At 43.2% G+C, this 27,928-nt stretch overlaps 1 protein-coding gene across 1 annotated transcript in view; it reads left to right on the forward strand.

Annotated features, from left to right (window-relative positions):
* Positions 1 to 27,928, forward strand: part of fig4a (FIG4 phosphoinositide 5-phosphatase a) — a 131,255-nt gene that overhangs the window by 91,433 nt on the left and 11,894 nt on the right. The window contains exons 21-23 of the mRNA XM_063223065.1: positions 1,654 to 1,846; positions 19,342 to 19,421; positions 20,340 to 20,426. Of these exons, the coding sequence (XP_063079135.1) occupies positions 1,654 to 1,846; positions 19,342 to 19,421; positions 20,340 to 20,426 (360 nt within the window). The remainder of the gene's footprint in view (positions 1 to 1,653; positions 1,847 to 19,341; positions 19,422 to 20,339; positions 20,427 to 27,928) is intronic.

The raw sequence follows: 27,928 nt of genomic DNA on the forward strand, positions 1-27,928 counted from the left end.
TCCCGTGACGCACAAAATTTGAAAGTGAACTCCAACTCCCATTGTCATTGTGACACAGCACTCAACAGCACACAAGTGCACACTGTACACAACAAAATTGCATTCATGCCTCACCCCTGCAAGGGGACAGCCTCCAACGGTGTCCAAAAGGGAGCAGTGTGGCAGGACAGTACCATGCTCAGGATACCTCAGTCATGGAGGAGGATGGGGATCCCAACCTGGCGGGTCGGGAGTCGAACTGGCAACCATTGGGCTACAAGTCTGACGCCCTAACCGCTTACCCATGACTGCCCTAAAAAAATTATTATGTCTCAGTCAACATGTTTTTTTTTGTCTGTTAATGTTATAACAACCTGCCAACTGCTTATGTGAGGGTCAACTCTTAGCAACAAGCTCCTATAATATATACTGTATTTTTTGCGTCAGCAATTCCATTCATTACCAAGATGCAGTGGCATTGCAGGCTTCTGCTAAAGGAACCGAGTGTTTTTCTACACCTGTTACCGTAACTGGTGTGTGTCTGTGTGTCTGTGTCTGTGTCTGTGTGTCTGTGTGTGTGTGTGTGTGTGTGTGTGTGTGTGTGTGTGTGTGTGTGTGTGTGTGTCTGTGTCTGTGTGTGTGTGTGTGTGTGTCTGTGTGTGTGTGTGTGTGTGTGTGTGTGTGTGTGTGTGTGTGTGTGTGTGTGTGTGTGTGTGTGTGTGTGACCCACTTTTTCGAGGTGTTTGACACACACACTCACAAACACATGCTAACACATGTTGGCACCAATCCAACTCCATCATCAACTCCAGGTGTTCGCTGTACACCCACAACAACATCCGCGTGACCATCCTGCAACTGAGCTGCTGGGAAACCAGTTTGTTTGTCAAACCCCCCCTGTCTCTTGTGCGCACGAATGCATGCACGCACGCACACACGTACACACACACACACACACACACACACACACACACACACACACACACACACACACACACACACACACACACACACACACGTACAAACGTACACACACACACACACACACGTACAAACGTACACACACACACACACACACGTACACACACACGTACACACACACACACACACACACACACACACACACACACACACACACACACACACACACACACACACACACACACACACACACACACACACACACACACACACACACACCTTTTTGACCTGCTGCCTTGTGCATACATGTAGCTGTTGAGGTGATTGGATGTGTTTACAGCTGGACATTGTAGTCCGTGTGTTCCACTTCAATACAATATATGATGATTGATATTCATAATACTACACAGTAATAGGGTTGTAAATCAGAGCCTTTGTGGCGATTCGATTCGATAATGACTTCTTTATTTTCGATACTTAAAAATGCTCCTTGATTCAAATCAGAAGTTCATATTTTTGTGAAATGTTAAATAAATGAACAAAAGCTGAAATGGCTACATGTATTTTATTTGAGGAACATCATCATTACAGTCAGTATTATTGTTACCGCGTCTGCAAAATGCCTTACAAAATGAGTGAAATAAGAACAAAAATCGATTCATTGATTAATAACGATTCTCTTGTGGGCGATGGATCGATACAAAGCGATTATTATTTACACCCCTACGATTGTTATTTGCATCCTCTCCACAGCAAGAGCAGTAAGGATGAGACGGTGCTCCAGCGTAAGACGGCGGCTAGCGCTCCCCCTCCCCCCTCCGAGGAGGCCGTGTCCAGCAGTAGCGAAGACGACTCCGAGGAGGACCGAGAGGACGACGGCTCCGCCTCCCAGCGCTCCACGCCCATCAAGCTCGCAGAATCAGGAGACAGCGTGCGCACGCAAGAGGTAAGCGCAGGCTCCACCAAAGACTTTCAACATGGCGAGCGAGAGAAATCGCTCTACGCTTAAAGGGGAAATCCGGTGTAAGCATGGTGCTCAGTGCATGATGCTCAGTGCTGACTTTTTCCACATACCTCACCTGCTTAAGTCGCCTGCATTCAGAAATCCAGCGCTAGTTAGCTGAAGCTAACATTTCTCTTTTGCAGCGAATCTGTTAGCACCAAAGTAGCCATCGTTATAAATCTGCATTTTCCACCCATTTACGACGTTCAAAGTAGCTCAAAACTTCATTCTGTAGAGTCGCTGGGTTGTTGTCATGCAAAACGAGGCATAGAGAACGTTGTTAGCGCACAGTTTGTTTAGAAACAATGCCATTCCTACAGGCTGGGCAACAGCCGGATATAGCCTGCTCCAAAGCCAGTTTAACAGTTACAGCCTGTCCACTCACTCAATCCATGCCTGCAGTTCACCTAGAGGGCGCTGTCCAAAGAGTGCAGCTCATTCATCCGAATGGAGTCTGCATTCACCCGTTGGCACCCCTAGAGTGTAGTACCACCCGGAAAAGTGGTGAGTGGATAGGCTGTAACTGTTAAACTGGCTTCGGAGCAGGCTATATACGGATATTGCGCAGCCTGCAAGATTGGCATTTTTTTTACATGTCTACATCCCCGTGGCTCTACAGAATGAAACCTTCAAGGCTCAATGTCTCTTAACCTGGATATACCATATGACAAGTGTAGTATAGCACTGTGCCATAAGAGAAGCTGTGAAACCAACGGTTGGCACTCAGATATTTTCAAACTGTTGACCTGTAATAGTCCTGCCCATTTTTAACTGCCAACATAACCACTCACTGAGGTGCCCTTGAACAAGGCACTTAACCCCACGTTGCTGTAACCAATACCCTGCACTTAGAATAACTGTTAGTCGCTTTGGATAAAAGCGTCAACTGAAGCGTAATGCAATTATGCATGTTTGTGTTCTTTTGGATCATCTCCTGTGGTGCAGCACTAGGCCAACTTGCCAGGGGAACTTGGCGAGTTCTTGTAGTTTGTGCGTATTAAAGGTGAACTGGAAGCTTGAAGTTGTATCAGAGAGTTATAAGATCATATGGTAAAACAAAGGGAAAAAGCTCAATCACTCATACTCTCCGCATACACACACATACTCAAACACTCACACAGAGGCACATACTCAAACACTCACACACAGGCACATAAATACACAAGAACACACCGAAAATTCTCTGAATTCTTGAAAGTAATGACCATCAGTAAAGTTGTGAGTGTACACTCTCACCTCTGCATTTGCTCTCCAACTTCCACCTTGATGGATGTGCCATGTGACTCCTGGGGTCCTTTTGGCAAGTAATGACCATTGTTGTACACCATGAATTAGACAACCAAGAATCTTAACACACAGATGCATACGCACGCGGACGCACGGACGGACGGACGGACGGACGGACGCACACACAGACACACACGTGGATGGACGGACGGACGGACGGATGGACGGACAGACACACGGACGGACGCACGCACACACGCATGCACGCTAGGGTGCATCGAATGCCCCCTATGAAAAAATATTCCCTTGGCCCTATAGTAAAAATGTTCTACACCCAGTAAAAACACACTGTGTAAAATATTTAGAAATTTGGATGAAGTCTACCGGGGCCACCAGCCCCATAAAAATAGAAAATGATGGTGATCGTCAAAATCTTGGAATAGAAATGGCTATATCGGTGCATGAAGCTACCCAATAAAAACATATGGCCTCAGTTGTGTGATAAAGATGTTCTATGCACAGTAAAATCACTCTGTGTAAAATATGTTGAAATTTAGATGATTTCTACTGGGTCCACCAGGCCCATGAATATACAAAATAATGGTGATTGTGATGGGCAACCTGGATTCCAAAGCTGAAGTCCTATGCCACATATTCCAAATTACCTACCTAGTTTTACCTTTCCAATTAGGGCAACTGGACAGGTAAAACCAGGTCATTTGAAATTGGTGGCACTGGATTGTAGCTTTTGAATCTAGGTTTCCCATTGTCTTAAAACAGAGGTGGACAAGCCCTGTGACACTTGCCCCAGCCAATATAATGAACCAGCTGATCCTAATTACCACTTAAGCCAGGTTGATGAGGTAATTAGTGAAATCACCTGTATTGGGAGCACAAACAGAAGGAATATCTAAGCAGGGTGTGCATTCAGTTGATCCACTTACACAGACTTCAGTTTCGGGACACACTGATGGTCAAACTGCTATATTCAGGCAAAATTGCTGTTTTGCAACACAATATCAATTCCGTGCTGCCTTGGACCACTGCTAGCATCAAGCAAGAGACTGCAAAGCTGTATGACTGTTGTATTTCACCTGTGGACCCACAATTCATAGAGGAACATCTGTACTAGAGCTGTGAATGCTCATTGGAATGACTAGGCTACAAGGCAGTCAATACAACTGTATTGAAGAGTGACATTACTTCTGTATCCCATCGCCTGTGGTAGTATTTCACTTTACTCCATCAGACGAGTACCATAACTTACTTGGGAGGCCCTTGGAAATGAACTCTGGACCTGGTGATACCCATGACATACTCAGAAGTCACTTCAGCACAGGTTTTGGGAAGCCACTCTTTCCAACATCACATTCACATCATCACATCATGACGTCGTATTGACTGTACTCCATTGACCTTCTGCAGGGATTTCTTGAAAAAACACAAGTAATTTCAAGGAGTATTCACAGCTTTAGTACAGATGTTCCACCAAGAATTGTAGGCCCACAGGTGAAAAATACAAATTTAACAGTCATACAGTTTTGCAATCTCTTGCTTGATACTAGCAGTGGGTCAGCTGGTTCATTATATTGGCTACATTTGGAATATGTGGCACTGGACTTCAGCTTTGGAATCCAGGTTGCCCATCACTATCACTGTTATTTTGTATTTTCAAGGGCCTGGTGGACCCAGTAGAATTCATCTAAATTTCAACATATTTTAAACAGAGTGATTTTACTGTGCATATAACATTTTTATCACACAGCTGAGGCAATATGTTTTTATTGGGTAGCTTGATGCACCGAAATGTCCATTCTATTCCAAGATTTTGACTATCGCCACTTTTTTCTATTTTCATGGGGCTGGTGGCCCCGGTAGACTTCATCCAAATTTCAAAATAGTTAACACAGTGTGTTTTTACTGGGTGTAGAACATTTTTACAATAGGGCCAAGGCAAAACATTTTCATAGGGGGCATTTGATGCACGCACGCACGCACGCACAAAGACACACACTGACAAGTACACATACTCTCACACAAAGCAGACCTACTGACACACATCTCTCAGCGGTTGTTGGGTCTTGATTGGGCCGAGCCAGACCCAAGCAGGTCAGATTCCAGGAGTAATCGATGCAATCATTGGAGCACAAAGCATGCGGGCATGACCCAGTAGGGAACGGACCTCTACACACTCCAGATGGCCCCCTCCAGTGTAGCCTGGTGACGCACAGCAGAGTTCTTGAAACAAATCAAATAAATGATAAATAATGAATAATCAACTAATTCTTCAGGTTTGTTTCCGTTTGGATCAAGGATACGACGTTTTTGGGTCAATGGGTTTATGGGGTTTTTTTGTAAGCACACTTGCACTTGGTTGTCCTTCTCCTTTTCTACAGTTTGTGTGGGTGCAGGAGGAAGTTTTGTCATTGGAAGAAGGAGCATTAGTCATGCCTCTCGTCTGACGGTCGCCATCAGTGGCTTTGTGGGCGTGCTCTGACTGCTGTACCAGTGAGCTGGGCTCTTAAGCTAGATTTATGCTTCGGACGCATAGCCTCTGCGTCCGTCCGTCTTCTGTCTGTGCGAGTCCACGCCCCCAGCGCAGAGGCTCTGCGCCTATCTAAAAAAAAATCTAACTATCCGTCGGACGGACGCGGAGGACGCAGACAAAAAGGCGCTATGATTGGTTGTCTCGCTACTTCCTTGTTCTGTTCTTGTGGCAGCGCAATGCCAATAGTTTGCGAGAGCAGAGCTGTATTCTGTTAAAAACTAGGCTATTAATTCCTTGTGTGTAAATGTGTGCAAATACACGAAGCTACAAACAGTTTGAAGCAGAGACAATCTAAATGTTAGAATTAAATAATCTTTGGTTGTAGTAAGGAGAACAGTTTGAAGCAGAGACAATCTAAATGTTAGAATTAAATAATCTTTGGTTGTAGTAAGGAGAACAGTTTGAAGCAGAGACGATCTAAATGTTAGAATTAAAGGATCTTTGGTTATAGTAAGGAGAACAGTTTGAAGCAGAGACAATCTAAATGTTAGAATTAAAGAATCTTTGGTTGTAGTAAGGAGAACAGTTTGAAGCAGAGACAATCTGAATGTTAGAATTAAAGAATCTTTGGTTGTAGTAAGGAGAACAGTTTGTGTGCTGGGTGAGAGGGCTCTTTGATAATGTTCATTGCTCTCTTGGAACAGTGTGAAGTGTACAGGTGCTGAATGGCTGGTAGGGGTGATATAGTGATCTTTTCTTCTTTCGTCACCACCCTCTGCAGCGCCTTAACAATTATAAACAATCAATATTAACAAACAATACAGGAACACACAAGCATGTGCGCACGTGCACATGCACATGCACGCATGCACGTACACACAGAGACAGACAGAGAGAGACAGAGAGAGACAGACAGAGACAGACAGACAGACAGCTGGACTTTCAGCACCGCCTGACGTCAGAAGTTTATGAAATTATAATTAGAAATGTATTGGCTTCTTCAACCAAATGACTGTAACTCATGCTTGCTCTCCATGCGTACATATTCATGCCAAACCTTTACACACTGTTCATAAACTTGTCTCAGCTTGTATGAGATTCCCTTTGCGAGGCTCAGAGGCTACATTAGGCATTTGCAAGTGTCCCCTGCCTCGCTCCGCAATTAAGAAAGAAGCTGTTAATGAGTTGATGAGACTCTCGAAAATCAGGGTAAGTGAGATGGATTAATGAGAGTTTATGCGCTTCCAGCTCAGAAACGCAAATTGAATTGTGAGCCCAGCTTGAATTTCCAGAGGGCTGAGCCCAACCATAGGCTGAGCACACACTCATCACACACTCATCACCGCTATCAAATCAAATCAAATCAAAAGTATTCATTATGATTGGGAAAATTGCACCTTTCATACATAAAAAGGTGGATCCTCTCCCTGTCCGCCATTTTGAATTTCCTGAAGTAGACGTTTTTAGCTCCAAAATCTACTGGACTTTAGTCATACCAGTAAATATTAGTTTATTACTTGCTAAGTATTCATGAAAAGATCAAATTGGGAAAAAGGCAGCAATGTTTTAATGAGCAGCATAGTTGTAATATCTAGTCTGGCCACCATCCTCGGTCCTTGACAAAAAAACATTGACAAAATGTCTCCTCCTACTTTACATACATGAGCCAATTATAGTGGCCGTTGGTAAGTTAAAATAAAGAAGTATTCAGCTTCCTGTCCCTACCTCAACGTCCTCCAAAATGTTAGCGAAGTTGTCACAGTATCACAGCATTCACTTTGGGAATACTGTGATTGGGCAGCTAGCCCGTTTGGTGAAGCTAACCAAGGGAGCGTTGACATTTTATAAACAAAACCACAGGCTTTGCTGGGAGCTAGAGAACTACTACTACTTTCAGAATCCCATGACCTTCAAGGTAATAAGACCAAAAACAAGTTGCTGACCAACTTCCACTTCAAAGTATACCAATGAAGAGTTTATTTGCAAAACGGTGTATCTCCATTTTTTAGAATGTTGGGAAATTTAAATTTTTGTATTGGGCATTCCATTGCATTGCATTGCAAAATGCATTTTATATAGTTTGAAAAAGTATGTTCTCAAAATATTTGAATGGCAAGAATTCACATATAGGTGATAGGACTCTGAACAGACATTTTCAGTAATAAAATGCAAAAGTCAAAAATGGTGGATACACGCAAAATACATGCAAATAAACTCTTCAAATACATAGTAAGATATGCAAATGGAGAGAAATGTGAGCAGAAACTGAAAGCCCTTTATGTAAACAGCCAATCAGCCATTACATTACTCTGAGTAGTGCATAGGCTACCCATTAGATGGGTAGATGGAATGCAGGATACAGTTCAGCGTTGATCCACGAGAGGCAGCATGAAATTCCCATTGTTTTTAGTGATTCACTCCACCACCACCCACCCAACTGGTGCTGTGGGGAAGCAGACTCCTTACCTGACCGGCCATAATGACTACTCTCGTTTTGTTGACCTGAGGGAAGGAGAAGGTGTTGATTTGTGGCAAGGGGGCTTGAAAGGCAAAAGGTGAAGTGTGTGTGGGTGGGAGAAGGGTCAAGGAGACTGGGGTCCAGATGTAATCACTGTTGGTTGCCGTGGGGACAGGGTGCAGGGGCGTAGCACCAAATTCTGGGCCTATGGACCCAGCTTCAATTATTTTTTCATTTTTTTCAAATATGATTTTTATATGTTCATATGATTTTTTTTAAAGCCAATCTGACTCCTCTTTGGGGCCCTGGTGACTCACCAGGTCCCACTGTACCCCGACGCCCCTGGCAGGAGGGCAGGAAAGTAGGTCAAGATGTGGGCTTCGAGATGTCATGATGTGACCATTAAGCAGTCTGCTTTGCGTCTCGTGCTGGGAACCACCTCAAGTGTACTATTAGAATTCTTATTTGTCTGTTCATTGTTCATCCGAATTGCTTGCAGATCTGTTCTGCAGGAATTATAACAGAATTTTATTTTCCACAGCATCATTTTGTGCACATTCACAGACACATGCGCATCCACAGACAGACCGGCAGACGAGCATATACACACATGTAAACATGCACAAACCTGCCAACACATTTGCCAACATATTTTTGTGCTTTTTAGCCTTAATTGAGGTAGGGTGACAGGAAAGTGAGGCATAAAGATAGGAAAATGGACAGAAAATAGGAGTAGAAAATAGGAACAGAAGATGACCAGAATTGAACCGGAAACGAACCCCAGTCCTCGAAATAATGGTATGGTGCACTAGTCCACTGAGTCACGTCTCACCTGCCTGCTTATCATCGACTTTCAAATCTCGTACCGAGATGTTGGTCTGATCAAGATGATGACGAATGACGTTTCCCAAACAGCCTGATTAACACGCCTCCCTCGGCTTGCTACTGGTCGAGGCCAGAAAAGGCTGTGCCGAAGACCCAATAGAACATCTCTGCTTAAACCACGTCACTGCCTTGAACATTCCTCTACCTATAGGCCTTGAGCTATGGCCCCAAATTTTGGCTATCGGTGCCATCTGGGGGGAGGAATGCTAACAATTTTTTTTGGTAAGGTATATCCCCCCACTACTAGAAAAAGCCTGATAGCAGTCACGGGGTGGTAGCGAAACCCCTTTTTTCGGCTCTTGAAGTGACTACCCCCCTCTATTAAATTCCATGTTTGAATTCGGATGCATGTCTAGTTCAGGCTCATTTCGTGGGGTATTGCCAATATTCTATACCATGGTGCCTGGTATTACTGGAAAGGGGACCTTCCAGGCTTTCATTTAAGATCATTGGTGAATCTGTCTGACATACACAGAGGTCACAGCACTTCATTAAATCAGACATAGCTAACATTTTCCAACAACTCTTGGCTAAACTGTCTGCTTTCGTTTATCTCTGTGGCGTGAAAGAACACCAAGGACACAAAATTGGACAACCTCAATACTCTTTGGAGTCTGCTGATTCAGAAAATGTATAATATGCCCATACAATTGTTTTGTATGCGTTTGTAAGAGCGTTAAATTTGAATTGTGCAACCAGCAAAAGTCTTCAAAATAATAGCCAATACATGCAGGTCATCTGTTGGAAGTATTGGGCCTTTTTCCTTTCCAAAGTTTCTGCTTGGCATCACTGCTTGGCATTAGGCCTTCATTTAAGATCATTACTAAATCTGTCTGACATACTCAGAGGTCACAGCACTTCATTAAACCAGAAATAATAATAACAAATGTCGCCTAAACTGTAGGCTTTCTTTAGTCCCTACGTACTGTAAACCATGGGAAAACATCAAGGACACAAACCCCAACTATTTCAATACTCAAGGCACTCTGCTAATTCAGACAATGCATGATATACCCATACAATGTATTGTGAGAGCCTTACAAAAGGCCATAATGACCATTAATATGACATAATTTAAGTCCAATTCTGTCTTATCTCTTTATAGACGTAAGGAAATGTAAGGAGACATAAGACGTAAGGAGATAAAAGAGATGAGCGGGGGCATGGGGAGGCACTGTATGTACAGTAGATGTAGAGTTAGGGGGGGGCAAGGGGTTAGAAGTAGGAGTGAGGTGAGTGGGGGCAATTGAGGGGGAGCACTGTTGGGTGGGGGGCAAGGCCAGGGTAGTGGAGGAAAGTGAGTGGAGGGCACTGTTGAGTGGGGGAGGTGACTGGGGGGGCACTGTGGAGTGGGGGGGGGGTAGTGGGGGTAGGTGAGGGGGGGGCACTGTGGAGTGGGGGGGTAGTGGGGGTAGGTGAGTGGGGGGGGGGGTTAAAGGAAAGTGAGGGGGGATGGGGAGATAAGACACTGTAGGGTGGGGAGAGGAGTGGGGGTGAGATACTGTAGAGCAGGTGGGGGTAAGGGTGGATAAATGTTAATGATAAAATATTTGGAATAGTTTCAGAAACGTCTACCATATTGAATGTTGGAGGGAATTTTTGAGATGAACCTAGTTTCAGCCGTGTTGTGTATATGTTTAATTGAGCAATTTTTGACCACTTTCTTTAGGATATGTCACGGTGGCAAAATCGAAATTCACCTTCTATTGTTCAGCCATGCTCATATCGGACTGTGTGACAACTAGCCTAGAAATCTAGACGCCCCTAGGGGTTTGGCGTGGCCAGGCTATGTGACAACATCAGCATCTTCAAAATCACCCGTAAACAGTGGCTGAAAACAAACCAGACCTGCTCCTATTAATTAATAGTAATGTAATAGTATAACATTGTTTTACTCTGGATATATTTGGTGTTTGTGGTAAAATGTCATGTCTACTGTAATGCAGTATTGTTTTTTTTATTATGGCTACCTGCCTTAGGACTACGGATGACATTTGGCAACTATGCAAATACCAACATATTTATATTGATGTTTTTTAACTGATGTATTGATTAGTGTGTATTGTCCTAATCAAATGAAAAGAAAGAATGAATNAATGAATACATTTGTCCGTTAGGCAAAAGGAAATAATTGTTGCTAAAAAAAAGGAAACCGTACTCATCAATGAATATATAGGCTTACGTCATTTGCAAATGACCATAGGCCTAGTTATTTCAGCAGTTGACTGTCTATGTGCCATTTGACCATTGTAGGAGGACTATTCTCTGCTTCAAGGAAGCGAAATCAAACTTATTTTTTGTTTGTTTAGTCAACCTTTGGTAAAATATCTGTAAGAGAATATAACAGAGAAGTGCTGAAAAAAGTAATCTACTATGTAGTAGGCCTATATTATGGCCCCACAGTATTGAGAAAAATGCATGAAAGTCATCCATTTTGGGAAATAGCAGCCATATTGAATTTTGACACAAATTTCAGATGGCGTTTCTTCTGCTCGCGCACGCGCGCGCGCACGCACACACACACACACACACCTTTTCTCTATGGCAAAAAATTAGCCTTTGAAATTATCATTTGGGGAAGGGCTACCATATTACATTGTACATACATACAATTTCTTTCAATAAGCTTTTGGTCAGTAATCTGTGAAATGTCTGGCAGGACAATATGTCTATTTATTAAGCAGTGCTGTATGTGCAATTTGATCATTTACTGACAACAGTACCATTTCAAAGCGGATTTATACATTCTTATGCACATACATTCATACTGTATGTATATACACTATACATACATATATTCATTATTTTTTCTTTTTATCCAACATTTGTATGTATGTCTGTCAGGAGATATTACAGAATTGGTCAGAAAATAGGTCATTAGGGCCTTGAGGATCATTACGGTCTTTTAAAGGCTCCTGCAAATATTGTATGGGTACATTATACATTTTCTGAATCAACAGCATGCTAGATTTTAAAATCATTTGGTTTTGTGACCCTGATGGTTTCCCATGGTATAGGGACAAACATAAATCAATACAGTGAGAAATTACTGGTTTAAAGGATAACGCCAGCCAATTTCAACATCATGTAATGCTCACACTACCCTGGACTTGTCAGTACCAGAGATTTTTTTTTTCTTCAGCCTTTTCCAAGATCCTGGTCATTGTAATGGGGGCAGGTGTTCCCTTTTGGGAAAATATTTGGAGTAGGCCCATGTTAAGATTTTTTTAAAATGTAAACAAACTCTGCCCCCATTAGAATAGCAGCATGCAGCATCTCCGGGTACTGACAAGTCAAGGGTAATGTGAGCAATACAACAGCATATTGAAATTGGCAGGAGTGATCATTTGAGTATTTGGGGTGGGCTTTTGTTTATATGAGACAGGACAGTGAAGGAGGTGATAGGAAGCGAGTTGGGAGGGAGAGATGGGGGAGGGTCGGCAAAGGGCACGGTTTAGAATCGAACCCAGGTCAGCCGCGTAGTAGACCAGTGTCCTACCATTAGGCCACGATAGGGCCGAGAAATTATTGGTTTAATGACCTCTGTGAATGCCAGCACAAACATTGGCAGGAAAAAAGGTCTGATATTTCCAGCTAATGACCTGCTATATTGGCTACTATTTTGAAGACTATTGGTGGTTACACAAGTCAAATTTTAGGCCCTCACAAACATATACAAAATAATTGTATGGGCATTTATCATTTTCCGAGTCCACCGAGTATTGAGGTTGTGTAATTTTGTGTCCTTGGCGTTCTTTCATGCCACAGAGATAAACGAAATCAAACAGTTTAGCCAACATTTGTGAGAAAATATGACCTATGTCTGGTTTAATGAAGTGCTGTGACCTCTGTGTGTGTAAGAAACATTCAGCAATGGACTGAAATGAAAGAATGAAAGGTCCCTTTCCAGTAATTACCAAGCGCTATTGTATAGAATATTGACAATATCCCAAGCTGTCCTGGACCTTCTTTCGTGCAACTGCACTACAAAATGCTCTAGCCATCATTGTGTTTGTCTGGTAAATGGCCTCAGGTGCACAGACATGTGTAAACTGAGAGTGTGCGGAAACCAGGCAACCAATGACATGGAAGATGAAGAGTACTGACGAAGAAATAATATAAATCTACATGAAACTATTCTTTCATTAAACATATTCCCTTTGCAACATGTTTCTTTATTGGCTTGTAACCGCTTGTATAGGGTCTCAGTCTATTTGTTTATGAAATAGCCTGTATAAAATGTTGTATATGAACATTTATCTAAATTCTGTTAATGAGATACCATATTTGAGAGGTTTTAGTAAAGTGTTACCCAATGCCCTATCATTGCAGGGCCTACCATCTAGATTGTATTTCTTCACATACACTACAACAGTGTTTCTATAAAAATATTTCGTGCTATTCCCCCCTTCAGAGGAAGGGTGTCTGTCTGCGCCCCCCTCGAGCAAAATGGTTACGAAAATACAAATAAATAGGCCGTCGTGAAGTTTATTAGAGCCTGATATACACGTACAGTATGGCCTATGTTCTCTAAATATTAGTGACTTAATGGCAAAGCAGAAAAGTATTAAAAAAGAAAAACCTTCTGACTTCACGCGCCCCCCTAGGGGGGCTTCCGGCCCACTTTGAGAAACACTGCACTACAATAATTGAATACTTTAACAACTTGTGAATGTTATGTACATTCACATATGAACTACAGTATAAACAAAGTTTGTTTAAGTAAAGTGATACCGGCATTGTATTAGTCCATTGTATTGGGTCCGATTTTGAAGACATTTTTGCTGGTTGCACAAGTGACATTTAAGGGTCTCACAGACATTTACTAATGATAGCATGGGCATATTATACATTTTCTGAATCGGTAGTAGGGTGCCCTGAGTATTGAGGTTGTTAACTTTGGTGTCCTTGGTGTTCTTTCATGCCACAGATGTAAACGAAAGTGCACAGTTTTGGCACAATGTGTGTGGAAATGGGAGCTATTTCTGGCTTAATGACGTGCTGTGGCTTCTGTGTATGTCAGACAGATTCATTAATGGGCTGAAATGAAAGCCTGAAAGGTCCCCTTTCCAGTGATAACAAGCACGATGGTATAGGATATTGGCAATACCCCCAACATAAGCCATAACTACATATACAGCCGATATAAAAAACTGTATTTGTTATAGGGGGGTAGTAACTTCAAGAGCTGAAAAAAGTGATTTCGCTACCACCCCATGACTGCTATCAAGCTTTTTCTACTAGTGGGGGGATATACCTTGCCAAAAAACATTGCTAGCATTCCTCCCCCCAGATGGCACCGGTCGACCCCTCGGCTCATAGCCTACTAGGAGTGTTGGAGCTGCTCAAAGTTGCTTCCCGACAAAGTGGGTGGCGTTCCAAATTCCTCCGAAGTTCAGAAACGATCATTGTATTACTCCTGGCCTGACTAGAAGCAACGCCGAAGGTGTTGCATCGCTAGGACGGCATAGTCTGGCTAACGTCGCACACCATTTTCCTCCTCAATTTTTTGTTGTTGGTTTTTTTCGGGTGTACTTCAGGGGTTAAGTATTTAAGTAAGTATAAGTATACGTGATGGCCTGTGAATTTCCAAGTTGCCACATTGTCCACAGCCACATGAATTCTCTGTCTCCTCACAGCGAAAGTGCATTTGCGTGTGCGTGTGTGTGCGTGTGTGAGCGCGTGTGTGTGCACGTGCGCACTGCGCAATGTTATGAGCTTCATAATTTCACCCTCACAAGGGAGTATGAAGTTTCATATTGAAATATTCACTGCCAGATATTCATCATGTGCCTTATCATTGGAAGTGAGTACGGCATACGTTTGTGTATGTATGAGTGCTTGTAAGGAGATGATGGATTGCACGGGATTTTAGGCTTCTCTGCAAATTGGTTACAGTCTGTGCGGAGTATTGTGTACTCTATGTGTGTAAGAGAGAAAGAGTTTCCTTAACTATGTGTGTATGACAGAGACTTTCCTCAACTCTGTGAGGGCAAATTACTGCTGTAAATTAGTGTTACGGGAGGTGAGCAGTAGTTCTGTGCTATATCGCTTACATTTTGTTTGGACTTTCTCTTGCATTCTTTGAAGTCTGTGTGCCGTGTGTGCGTGCATGCTTGTGTGTGCGGACTTGTGCGTGTGTGTCAGTGTGAGTGAGTGCATGTTTGGCTGTTTGCTCATGCTCCCGTCCCCGCTCCTCTCACGTGTCAGCCACACGGCCTCGTGCCTCTGCCGCCCCACACACACACACACACACACACACACACACACACACACACACACACACACACACACACACACACAGAGACACACACACACACACACAGAAACTCTCTCTCTCACACACACAGAAACACACACACACACACACACACACACACACACACACACACACACACACACACACACACACACACACACACACACACAAACACACACAGAAACACACACACACACACACACACACAGCCTCGTGCCTCTCCCCGCTAGCGACAGCCTTGCCAGCATTGATCACCACGGAAACGGGAAAATCTGCTGCTGATAAAATATTTAAACATATGATTATCTGCCTCCTCTCTCTACAATTACCTCTCTGCTTGCTGCACAAGGTGCCCGTTGTGCGTGCGTGCATGTGTGCGTACGTGTGTTTTTGTTTGTGTGTGTGCGCATGTGTGTTTGCTTTTTGTGTGTATTTTACGTTTTTCTTTACAGCTGGAGTGTGTATGTGCCCTAGGCTGGAGTGTGTGTGTGTGTGTGTGTGTGTGTGTGTTTTGTGTGTGTGGGTACGCCTGTGTGCGCATTCATGCGTGCATGTGTGTGTGTTTTGTTTTTGTGTGCATTTTACTTTTTTCTTTATAGATTAACTGTATATGTGCGTGCGTGCGTGCGTGCGTGCGTGTGTGTGAATATGTCCCTGCACAAAGTGTGTGTGTGCCCTAGACTGAAGCTGGTACAACCTGTGTGTGTGTGTGTGTGTTTGTGTGTGCGTGCGTGTGCACTCACGTGTCATTTGTTCATACATTGTAGGAAGTTTTTTTTCTTTTTGGTGTGTGCTTGTGTGTGTGTGTTGACTGTGTTAAGAGCAGGACTGTAGTACTTGAGTTGGGACTCGGACTGAGTTGGGTCCATTTTTCTATGGTCTTGGACTTGTATTGGACTCGCTATTAGTTGGACTCAGACTTGTCTTGGACTCAGACACTGGTCTTGCCAAATTAGTTGTCCTTGGACTTGTCTTTATTTTGTTTAGAACACTGGTCATAATAGATTCTGAAGTGGAATTGACCAATAACAAACAACTTTGTCTTCACATCCATGGCATATTGGTTACCTTCAAACATTCATGTTACTGACCATAGGCGTAGCCATGGGTGGGCCTGGGTGGGCCTGGGCCCGCCCACTTGACATCCAGGCCCGCCCCATTCACACTTGACAGTCAACTGTTGCCTCATTGAACTATAATTAATGGCATAGCACTGAGCGATAATTAATTATTTTGTCAAAAGTCTGGTTCATCTTCTGTGATTTCTATGATTTCAATTTCAAAGTATCATTTTAGAGCGCAGTATTATAATATCTACCTACACACTTTCGGGTTGGGCCCGTCCGTTTTTTTCTGGGCCCACCTGTTTTATTATTTCTGCCTGTGCAAAAAAATCGCCATGACAACGCATCGTGATGCTTATTTTCACAATATACTGCATCGATTCATGACAATCGATTATTTAATACTAATAAAATGGAATTCGGCACTGGTTCATTTTCTTCAGTAGAGAGTAGGTAATATTTCTATTGTAATGGAAGCTCTCTCCCAGATTGACTTGACATTGACATATGAATGCTATACAGCAACTGACAAGCTGAATTTTTAGACATTTACTGAAGTATTGCAATGCATCGCAATAGTACATGAATCGCTATGCTTCGTGATCGAATTGCATCGTGGCGTGTGTATTGTGATGCGCATTGAATCGTGAACCCTTTGCCAGTACCCATTCCTGGTTACCAGTGCATTTGTCTGAGTGATCGTGTGCGTTGCTCTGCGTGTGTTGGTCTGCATGTGTTCCTTGTTGTGTTTACAGCATGCTTGTGTCGCCTATTGTGTTGTGGCAGGGGGTGTTCTTGGCCTACTCGTAATGTTCTTGTGGAATCGTACATTGTAAAGAAGTGTTAAAAGTGGTGTGCTTGAGAGTCCATCTGTGAATTGTCACATTAAGTGGCCGCAGCGGGAATAATCAACCGTTGCAGGAGTGGAAATGAATGCTTGTGTGTGTGTGTGTGTGTGTGTGTGTGTGTGTGTGTGCGTGCGTGCGTGCGTGCGTGTGTGTGTGTGTGTGTGCGTGTGTGTGTGCGTGTGTGTGTGTGTGCGTGTGCGTGTGCGTGTGCGTGCGTGTGTGTGCACGCACAGTATGTGCGTTGTACCCCTGTGTGTGCGTGTGTTTTTGTGTGTGTGTGTGTGTGTGTGTGTGTGTGTGCCTGTGTTTGCCTGCTTGCAGTAATCAATGTATATACATAAATGTGAAAATGAAGTTGTAGCGCTGGGCTGTCATGAGGAAACATGCTGATGACTTGCTTGTTACATAACCCTGGCAGCGCATAAAAGTGTATGCCTGCGTGCGCGTGTGCGTGTCTGAGTGCTTGCGTGTGTGCGTGTGCTAGCTCACTCCCATATGAGCTTGTGTGTGCATGACCGTGCCTGCGCGTGCATTGAATTGATATGCTCCCATTGCTATGTTCAAAGGGAAAACACATTACCACCATACTGTAGAATAGAGACATATTGCCAAGCAGGGAGCTGATATGGTCAATAGGATTGTGATTATTACAGATGTGTGACATTCATCATCATGTCTAAAAGTTGAATCAATTCTTAAAGTTTCTTTTGTTTCAGACGTGTTAAGTTTTAATTTTTTTCCTCACATGGATGTGAGACTTCATCAGAGGGTCAAACAGATGTTGATGTGTGACGTACTTTAGAAGCCATCATCCTGAGGCCGCATCTCAAACAGCAAGAGGTGTGACCAGCCAGTCAATATTGACAGGAAGGTCACTCCTCCACAACATCAGCACGGCACACATCGACATCCATGTGACCCTCTGATGAAGACTGAAACATCTCGGGTAAAAGATCAAAACATTTACATGTCTGGAACAAAATAAACTTTAAGAAGTGTGATTATTGCACTTAACATATCCCCAATAAGGCCTTTCAAATGTGGCAGTTGACTTGTAAGCACCATGTTCAGCCAACAAGTACATTTACCACCTGTTGGAGTCTTAAAATCAATTCATTGGCCATCCCGTTTACAGTACATGATTTATGTATTGAGGTAGCAGCAGTAGTATAGCAGTTTGATGCAGCCGTTACCTGACGGAATCTCAAGAAATGCTCAAATGTTATGCCACACTTCTCTCAGATGGCCTCAGTACCGTTTCATGCAGTTGCACGTGACATTAGAAAGCTGAGTGCCCTTGGGTGGTTGGTGGTGCAGTAAGTAGTCTGTGGCAAGAGGACGTGCATTCTAATCTTGAAGGTTCTCTGTTCAGAGATGTCTCATCGACAGACAGGATGGCATTGTGCTCAGTGGTCCTTGAGGAGACCTCGCTCACTCACTCATTCACTCACTCCAGGTTTTTTTTATTTGAATTTTTGACAGCTGCAAAAAACAGACAAGGCAACCCACCACCCAGCTAAGCAGCAAACCTCTTTAGTACATTTTCACCTTGTGAATAATACAAAAGGGAATAATACAAAATAACTAAGACGTTGCGGTAGCATTGATTCACAGCAGCAGCAGCAGCAATCAACATTCATTCGCCCTGCAAAGACTCCTTCAGAGATTTGTGTTTTTTGGAGAAGGTCCCCACATGACTCAGATTTGTCAGAATAATTGTGGTAATAATAAGGCGTCAGACATACCAAAGCCGAACGGAACGGACACGAGACGGACGCGGTCTTTCTGCCGGTTTGTTCTACTCTGCCTTTCACACTGACAGCGTCAGCGTGCGCAACCAGTCCTGTTCAAACCCCCCCCACAGCCAAAGCTAGCGTGCTACTTTGCCATTCATTTGAATGAGACACCGCCGGTCGCCGGCGTGAAAAATACGCTCAAGTTCTATTTTCAACATTCAGTGCGGTGCAGAGCCGGCTCCCGACGCCGGTAAAAATTGCGTACGTCACGTGCCAAACTGTACTTTTACTGTTATAATCAGGCCTGCTTGCTCTTGACAAAATTTTGAACAAAACTTCTGTCGTCAATGATGTCTTGCCGCGCATCACGAGTCCACAAGCAAAAGAAGAGGATGCGAGGTTAGACACTGAGTTGAAGTCATATTCATGTGACCTCTGCTCTGACCTTTGTGCTGTTTGCCCTTTCCCTCCAGGAGCCTCAGCCTATGAAAGAGCCCTATGGCCTCAGTCTCTCCGAACCACTGGCCGATGCGGACCTGCTCACCTATCACAGGTGTGTCTGTGTGTGTGTGTGTGTGTGTGTGTGTGTGTGTGTGTGTGTGTCTGTGTGTGTGTGTGTGTGTCTCTCTGTCTGTCTGTTTTCACTTTGTGTTTGTGTGTGTTTAAATGTACTAATAAAGGTTGCCTAGGCATACTTTCCTCTGTATTCTAAAGTCTTATTATACAGTGTGTGTGTGTGTAAGGCCCGGCCCAGGCATGCGTAACAGATGCCAACTAGCAGGATTTCGGTGTAGTAGTAAACCTCTCTCCCAAAACCTGATACAGTATCGTGGCGCTGAGCTATCGGTCTGGACCTTTAACTCTGTCGTGCTGAGCCTCCCGCGCCGGACTGGAGGGTTGACTGGTAGGTCGCAGGTTGGAGTCCTGTGTGGTGCACTGTACAGGTGACCTCAGTTACATATGCGACCATGTGCATAATACTTACTGTATTATATGTAGCCATGGAGGTAGCATGTAGGGGGCAGATGGCCAACGGGGCTCTCATTAATATTTTCCAATATTTGCCTACTGCGACCTCAACATGGACGTTTGGAAGGTTGCCCCTCGTGGTTGTCAATATTGCACCTTACACACGCGTCAGCGTACCTTGTGTCGGGTGCGTATCCTGCAACAAGCATGTCCAGTGCCTAGTTTGATTACATGGTGCCTTAACGCGCACATATGCATGCATGCACGCGCGCGTTTGTGTGCGTGCGTGTTTGTGTGTGTGTGTGTGTTTATGCGTGTTCTGCATGTGCACGTTTGAATGTGTCTGGGGCAATCTTAATAAATTCAGATAGACGTTTTATGACTGAGATAAGTGTTGTCGATTTTTATGTGGATTTGGTTTATCATTGGACATTAGCGCAGGAGATGATATTAAAACAGCTTTTTCACGCTGTGTATGCGTGCATGCATGTGTGTTTTTCAGGTTTGCTCATTTGGGTCAGAATCAGCACAAAGTGGAGAAGTCGGATGACCCTCCGGAATACAGACCCTCAGATCACGTCATTAACCTGTAAGTAGGCTCACCTGCACATACTGAACACACACTAGCACATACTGTGTGCATCTCTCTCTCTCTCTCTCCCTCTCTCCCTCTCTCCCTCTCTCTCTCTCTCTCTCTCTCTCTCTTTCTTTCTTTTCTTTCTCTGTGTCTCTCTCTCTCTTTCTCTCTCTCACTTACCCCCTTTCTCCCCTTGCCTCTCTCTGTTTAGTGGCATATTTCATATGATTTCACAGGTGTTTCATGTACTGAAGGCCAATTTATAGTCCATTGGCCAAGTGTCAGACAAGTAGAACAATGACAAAAAGATGGGTGTTCTGATTACACACGTTGCCAAGGTCCCCACCAGGAAGGCCAACCTCTTCTGTTTTGGTTCTGTTTGATTCGTCAACCTTTTGTGTCTCTGGTGCAGGATCCTGAAAAACCTCCAGCAGATTTTCAGGTTTTTTTTGTTTGTTTTCTTTCCATCAAGGGTCATTCCACGCCAAATCAACAAGTGCCCGCGCACTTAGGTCTCAAAAAATTCTGAAAATATTACCAAGTGTACCCATGGTACTTAAGAGAAACACTGTAAATTTATTTGAATGTAAGATGTATACTCTCCGTGTTACAGCCAATTTTACTGGGGGAGGGGGGTGCCCATTTTGTTCACACTCTTTTTTTTGTCAAAGTTCACAAGCCCCTAGCTCAATAACTAAACCATGTAGGAAGCTCAAATTTGGCATGCTGGTACATAGATAGGAATAGTTTGTTGCTAAACTGTCAGTTTTGGTCTGTATGATGCTGCATCGTCATAGCATTCCCTCAAAGATGATACAAATTGTACTGGAGTTTTTGGCTGTGGTCTGTTTAGGCCTTCAGAAGACATATTTGTGCCCAACATACCCTCTTGTTTTTTTCCCCTTGTAGAGACAAGTAGGAACACTCTCATAAAAAGCTATAAATAGAAAGGAAACCCCATCAGTGTTTGAAAAGAAGACCTCACAAGTCTGACAAATCATCTTGGGTGTCATTTTCAGAGCACCAGAACCCCTTGTGGGATTGTCCACAGATTTTTATTTTATTTTTTTCTTCATTCTCTATGAATTCTTCTTTTTAAAAATGCCAATGAGACTTGTCTTATGTGATGTTTTCTTGTTTAATTTCCAACCTGAACATGGGCACCATGCACATTGAGAGCAATATGTTTTCTATGCGTTTCTTCCGCTGCCATCTGCTGGTCAAAAAAAGTAACAACATGACTCTTTGTGCCTGACCTACTGTCACTTTTGGTGTGTGAACCTGCTACCACATTGAACGCTCCTGAAATCATTGAAATTGAAAGGGATATCTACACCCCTGCACAAGGACTCTCGGGTGATCATGTCTGGGTAAAATTTGCATTTGATTATTTAGTCTTTACATTAAATGTTCATGTGCTCTCTTTTTGCATTTTGCCCATGTTCAGGGTGGAAATTAAAAACGAAAACATCACATAAGACAAGCGTCATTGGCAGTTTTTAAAAGAAGACTTCATGGAGAATGAAGAAAAAAATAAAATAAAAATCTGTGGACAATCCCACAAGGTGTTCTGGTGCTCTGAAAATGACACCCAAAATGATTTGTCAGACTTGTGAGGTCTTCTGGTCAAACACTGATGGGATTTCCTTTCTATTTATAGATTTTTATGGGAGTGTTTCTACTTGTATCTACAAGGGGAAAAAATCATGAGGCTATGTTGGGCACAAATATGTCTTCTGATGGCCTAAACAGAGCACAGCCAAAAACTCCAGTACAATTTGTATCGTCTTTGAGGGAATGCTATGACGATGCAGGATCATACAGACCAAAACTGACAGTTTAGCAACAAACTATTCCTATCTATGTACCAGCATGCCAAATGTGAGCTTCCTACATGGTTTAGTTATTGAGCTAGGGGCTTGTGAACTTTGACAAAAAAAAGAGTGTGAACAAAATGGGCACCCCCCTCCCCCAGTAAAATTGGCTGTAACACGGAGAGTATACATCTTACATTCAAATAAATTTACAGTGTTTCTCTTAAGTACCATTGGTACACTTGGTAATATTTTCAGAATTTTTTGAGACCTAAGTGCGCGGGCACTTGTTGATTTGGCGTGGAATGACCCTCAAGCGACCATTGCTGCCTGAACTATTGGTCCCTTCGCTCCTCAGATGAGTGTGTGTGTCAGGTTTTCTTTTTCAGGACCATATGTGTGTGTGTGGGTGTGTGCATGGTGCTCGTGTAGTTGGTTTTCTCAAAGGTGTCTTATCAGAGGAAAGCAATCATGTTCATTGGAACAACATTTCACTGAAGTAGGTGCGTACGTTTATGTGCGCACGAGTGTGGATGTGTGCACTGTGTGAGGTTACATAAATTGTAACCAAGTATTGTAAGTATCGTCAGTATTGTAACCAAGATAAATCATGTTATGTCCTTGTAGAGTTACTTGGGCACAATCCCTGGTGCTGAACAAAAAAGTAATGTTTATGGAAAAAAGGTTTGCAAACTCCTTTGGATTTTTTTCTTCTTTAAGTTATTTTTTCTTTTTATTAATTCACTGGCAAGCATGATGACGAGAGGTCGAAACCTCCTCATGCTATCATTTCCTTGAGTAGTTACACTAGACCTATGCTACGAGCAGTGCACTCTTTTGTTTGGCTCCAGCAACGACCACAACAAATGACAAAACATGATCTGTCTACAGGAGCTTTGGACTGTTGTGCTTAGGCAGGTGTAGAGTAGACTGCATGTTTTCTAAATTGCTTGGGCAGGATAAGCATTTATATCTATCTCCGTAGAGGGCATGTTGATATACAAATTTGTCTTCATGATGACTTCACAACCTTATTTCCTATTGGCCTATTAATTTTCATTTCTGACTCAATGCCTACACTAGACAAGTGAATAATATAAATACAATAGTGAATAATACAATTAATGTAATACAACAAGTAGTATAATGGCAGCTTATAGCCTGTAGTAAAAATGTAGCCTATGAAAATATATTTACATATTTATAATATAGGCTATGTAATATATAATATAATATGCCCCCACCCCCACACACTCGACTGGTCATTGTTTTTTGTGTGTTTTTTTTGGTCCTGTAGATACGGTAAAAGGTTTTGGAAAGTCATGGAAAAAACTGTTTGAAAAAGTGTATGAACCCTGGTATGCTCTCGCAGTAGCCTGTCGCAGAGATGCCTTTGCAGATGGTTTTGATTTTTGCTCTGACGGGATCAATAGGTCTGCGCTATGTTATTCATCGTCACAACGGAAGGGGCACTGAGAGGATTGTTCAAACTGCCTTCAATAGAATGGAGTAGACTATAATATGTCTGTTGCTGTGTAGCTTCATTTAATTACCCAGACTCGGCGGCAATGAAACATATTTAAGAAATGTCAACCTGCATTTTTGATTGCACTAGCAGCCACCACGATATTTTGGAGCAAGCAAGTGGTTCATTGTCGAGAGCAGTTCGCATGAAGTGGAATTTTTCTATGGAGACACTGTTCAACTGTCCCAATGTAACTTCAGCGTCGTAGCTTGCATGTGCACGTCTTGTCTTTGGGTTCATGTAAATAAATGGAGCTACAATGCCTGGGCACATCACTCGCATTTACCTCTCGCCAACAGTCAGCCTGATGAAGGTTAGAACAAGGAAGTAGTTGCTTGTCATCTAAGGCGGAATGGCTCTGTTGGAGATGGCCAATCACAGCTGCGGTTGTCTGCGAAGCTTGTCTGTGAGCAGTCACATTTTTGGAGGTGCACACCAAGCGTCTGCGAAGGGGGGCAAAATCTCTGCGAGGCTGTCGGCAACACTGCGCAGACAATCCTGAGCATAAACTGGGTTTTACACTACAGACTGAAGATCACATGGCAGGGAGACAGAGGTGCGTTGGTTGGATATTGATCTTTATTTACCCACAGCCCTGAGTCACATTGCACCTATAACCAATGCCAGGCACAGTTCCACGTGTGTGTGAGAGCGTGTCTCTGTGTGTTATGTGTCATGAGTATGTGTGAATGGTGACACGTGTTATATATGATATGATATGAAGAGACTATTCCCAGAATAGTGTTGTGGTTTTTTTCTGTGGTGAGAGGTAAATGGAAGGAAAGGTTGTGTGCGTGTGTGTTTGCGTGTCTCATCATGTCATGCTGAACAAGCTTTGAATCACAAGAGGCCATCCTCATTACATTCTCTACAAATAAAGGCTTCTGTAACTTGTACTGAAGTTGTAACATTGAAACATAGTTTCCCCAAGTAATTGATTTTTCAGAACAAAACCATAAACAATCTCCAGTCACAGGGCATTGTTGAGCATGAGTCAACATGCAAGAGTCAAAGACGTCCAACATGAAATTGTCCTTCAGTGCAACGGATACTTTTGCTTATTATGAATGCAAAAAAAGAGGGTTTTTTGAAAAGATTTTTTTGTCTTGGCTGTCATGCATTCACTTAAGCAAAAGTATCCGTTAGCACTGAAGGACAATTTCATGTTGGACGTCTTTGACCCGCAAAGGCGTCATGCACAAGCGCGATAGACGGTTCAAATCGGCGTGTTATCTTACTTGCTTTTATGATGCCATGTTGCTCTGGACATGACGGCGAGGAATCCATTGCTATCCCAGTCATTTAGTCTATTCCTTGGTGCAATGCCATTCAGGATGTGAATTCATGTGACTGAGCTACTGTAGACTGGTGTGCCTGTCCTGTGTTACGATCAGCTGATTCCCAACAGGTTAAATCAAATTTGTGGAGGGGGGTAGTTTTTTTAATATGTAATTGGAGGACAAATTTTGTGTCCTTTTGGATGATCTACGATGGTGCGATGCTTGACCAACCTGCCAGCCATGTCTAGTTTACAAGTCCATCAAAATGTTTGCATTCTTGACGTGACGTAAAAAATTCTGACCAAAATTCCAGTAATTCTTTTTATATAGCTTCGTAGCAAAATGACTTGTATCTTGTATTGGAAAATTTGGGGAAATTGACATTTTTATATAGGGGATTAACAATCAAGTTCATTCACAATAGTTTTTCATCAGACGTTTTCTAGAGCTACTTGAAAGCCAGGGACACGTTTTTATAATCAAGGATATATTTTTGAGTAACTTAACATAATTGTTCATAAATATGGTTTGAAACTGATACAAATGCAGCTTATCTACCATAATACTCCCAAACAGCTGTAATTAGTTGGAAATATAAATTGGCATTAATGTATGGAACACTAGTAGGCTATGTACAATATGTGATTAACAATAATCAATCAGATACAATGTATATGCAGGTATATATCATATTCAAGCCGTTGTGCGTGTGCGTTCATACTTGCAGGCTTGTGTGTGATTTCTGGGGAACAAAAGTAGTGTGTGTGTGTTGTATGGTACGGTGTGTGTGTGTGGTGTATGGTACGGTGTGTGTGTGTTGTATGGTACGGTGTGTGTGTGTGGTGTATGGTACGGTGTGTGTGTGTGGTGTATGTTACTGTGTGTGTGTGTGTGTGTGTGTGTGTGTGTGTGTGTGTGTGTGTGTGTGTGTGTGTGTGTGTGTGTGTGTGTGTGTGTGTGTGTGTGTGTGTGTGTGTGTGTGTGTTGTATGGCAGAGTGTGTGTGTGTGTTGTATGGTACGGTGTGTTTGTGTGGTGTATGGTACGGTGTGTGTGTGTGGTGTATGGTACGGTGTGTGTGTGTGTTGTATGGTACGGTGTGTGTGTGTTGTATGGTACGGTGTGTGTGTGTGGTGTATGGTACGGTGTGTGTGTGTGTGTGTGTGTGTGTGTGTGTGTGTGTGTGTGTGTGTGTGTGTGTGTGTGTGTGTGTGTGTGTGTGTGTGTGTGTGTGTGTGTGTGTGTGTGTGTGTGTGTGTACGTACAATATTTATGCTAATCGGTGAGTGCAAGTGAGCTGGACAAGCCCTGTATCTCCAGCCTATTCGGCACTCTCACCTGTCCCTCATCCCTATAAACCCCCCTCACCCAAATCTCCATAGCAGTCAGTTTCCATGGTAACTAACCCCCCTTTGTTGTGATGGCTATCTGGCATGTGGTTAGGCGGTTGGTTACCATGCTCACACAAAGGACAGGAAGATGTCACTCTGTGGCTGAAGAGACATGTCACATGGCATAGATGGGAATGCACTCAAGGGCGCGCGCGCACACACACACACTGATGGTCAGTCATTGGTACACACACACACACACACACATTTTCACAGCATACTCCTTTTAATTCATTGACTCACTCATTCACGTGCACACAGTCACACACACATTTTCACAGCATGCTCCTTTTAAGTCAATGACATTCTCATTCGCACGCACACACACACGCACTCGCATGCACACGCGCACACACACACACAAAAACATGTTTTCACTCCAGCCTCCTTGGTTGCTCATACACTGGTAAGCCATGTTTCCCCAACACAATTTTTTCATTCTGTACATGAATCTGGGACAAATCCATCCATCCGGTCAGAAGTTATGGGCCAAACAAAAATTCGGCCATCTTGAATTCAGCCGTCTTGAAAGTTTTGCCCTGCAAAATGTAATCAGTTCATGAACCTATCCTAGAGCATTAACACACCGAGTCTGGGACAAATCAATCCACCCAGTCAGAAGTTGTGGGCCAAACAAAAATTCGGCCATCTTGAATTCAACCATCTTGAAAGTATTGGTCTCCACAATCGAATCAGTTCATGTAGCTACTCTAGAGCATTAACATACTGAATCTGTGGAAAATCCAACCATCCGTTCAAAAGTTATAGCGTTAACATGAAATACCTAACGCGGCGGACGCGGCACATGCAAAACCATTTCGGGGATATATTAACAGGTGTTTCAGTTTCATTGTCTAACCCCTTATTTCCCTCAATGTAATTGGATTTTCGGTAACGCTTTCTATGAAGCCCATATCTATAGCGCATTATAAGCGCATTTATAACAAATTATAATGCACATTATAATGACTTACAACGCATTACAACTACACCCATGATGTTTCATGACGTGTTATGTTAACAGTAACGAATAACCATGAATCTAGCGTATGATGCTTTATAAATCCAAGGGTGTTATGAGTGCTCGTGACTGGATATAAACTACAGGCTGCCTGATGGGGCTTATAGTAAATTACGATGCATTATAGATGTGTATTATACAGTGCATTATGAACAGTGCAGTGCATCCACATGAACTTAAAGCGAAAAGCGAAAAGCGAAAGCCTATTGGGAAACTCCAACTCCCATTGTCATTGTGACACAGCACTCCACAGCACACAAGTGAACACTGCACACTGCACACAACGAAATTGCATTTATGCCTCACCCGTGCAAGGGGGCAGCCCTCAGTGGCGCCCCATGGGGAGCAGTGCGGTGGGACGGTAACATGCTCAGGGTACCTCAGTCATGGAGGAGAGCACTGGTTGATTACTCCCCCCACCAGCCTGGCGGGTTGGGAGTCGAACCGGCAACCTCTGGGATGCAAGTCTGACGCCCTAACCGCT

This window comes from Engraulis encrasicolus, chromosome 18 (genome assembly GCF_034702125.1).
Source record: "Engraulis encrasicolus isolate BLACKSEA-1 chromosome 18, IST_EnEncr_1.0, whole genome shotgun sequence".
In the NCBI taxonomy this organism is placed as follows: Eukaryota; Metazoa; Chordata; class Actinopteri; order Clupeiformes; family Engraulidae; genus Engraulis; species Engraulis encrasicolus.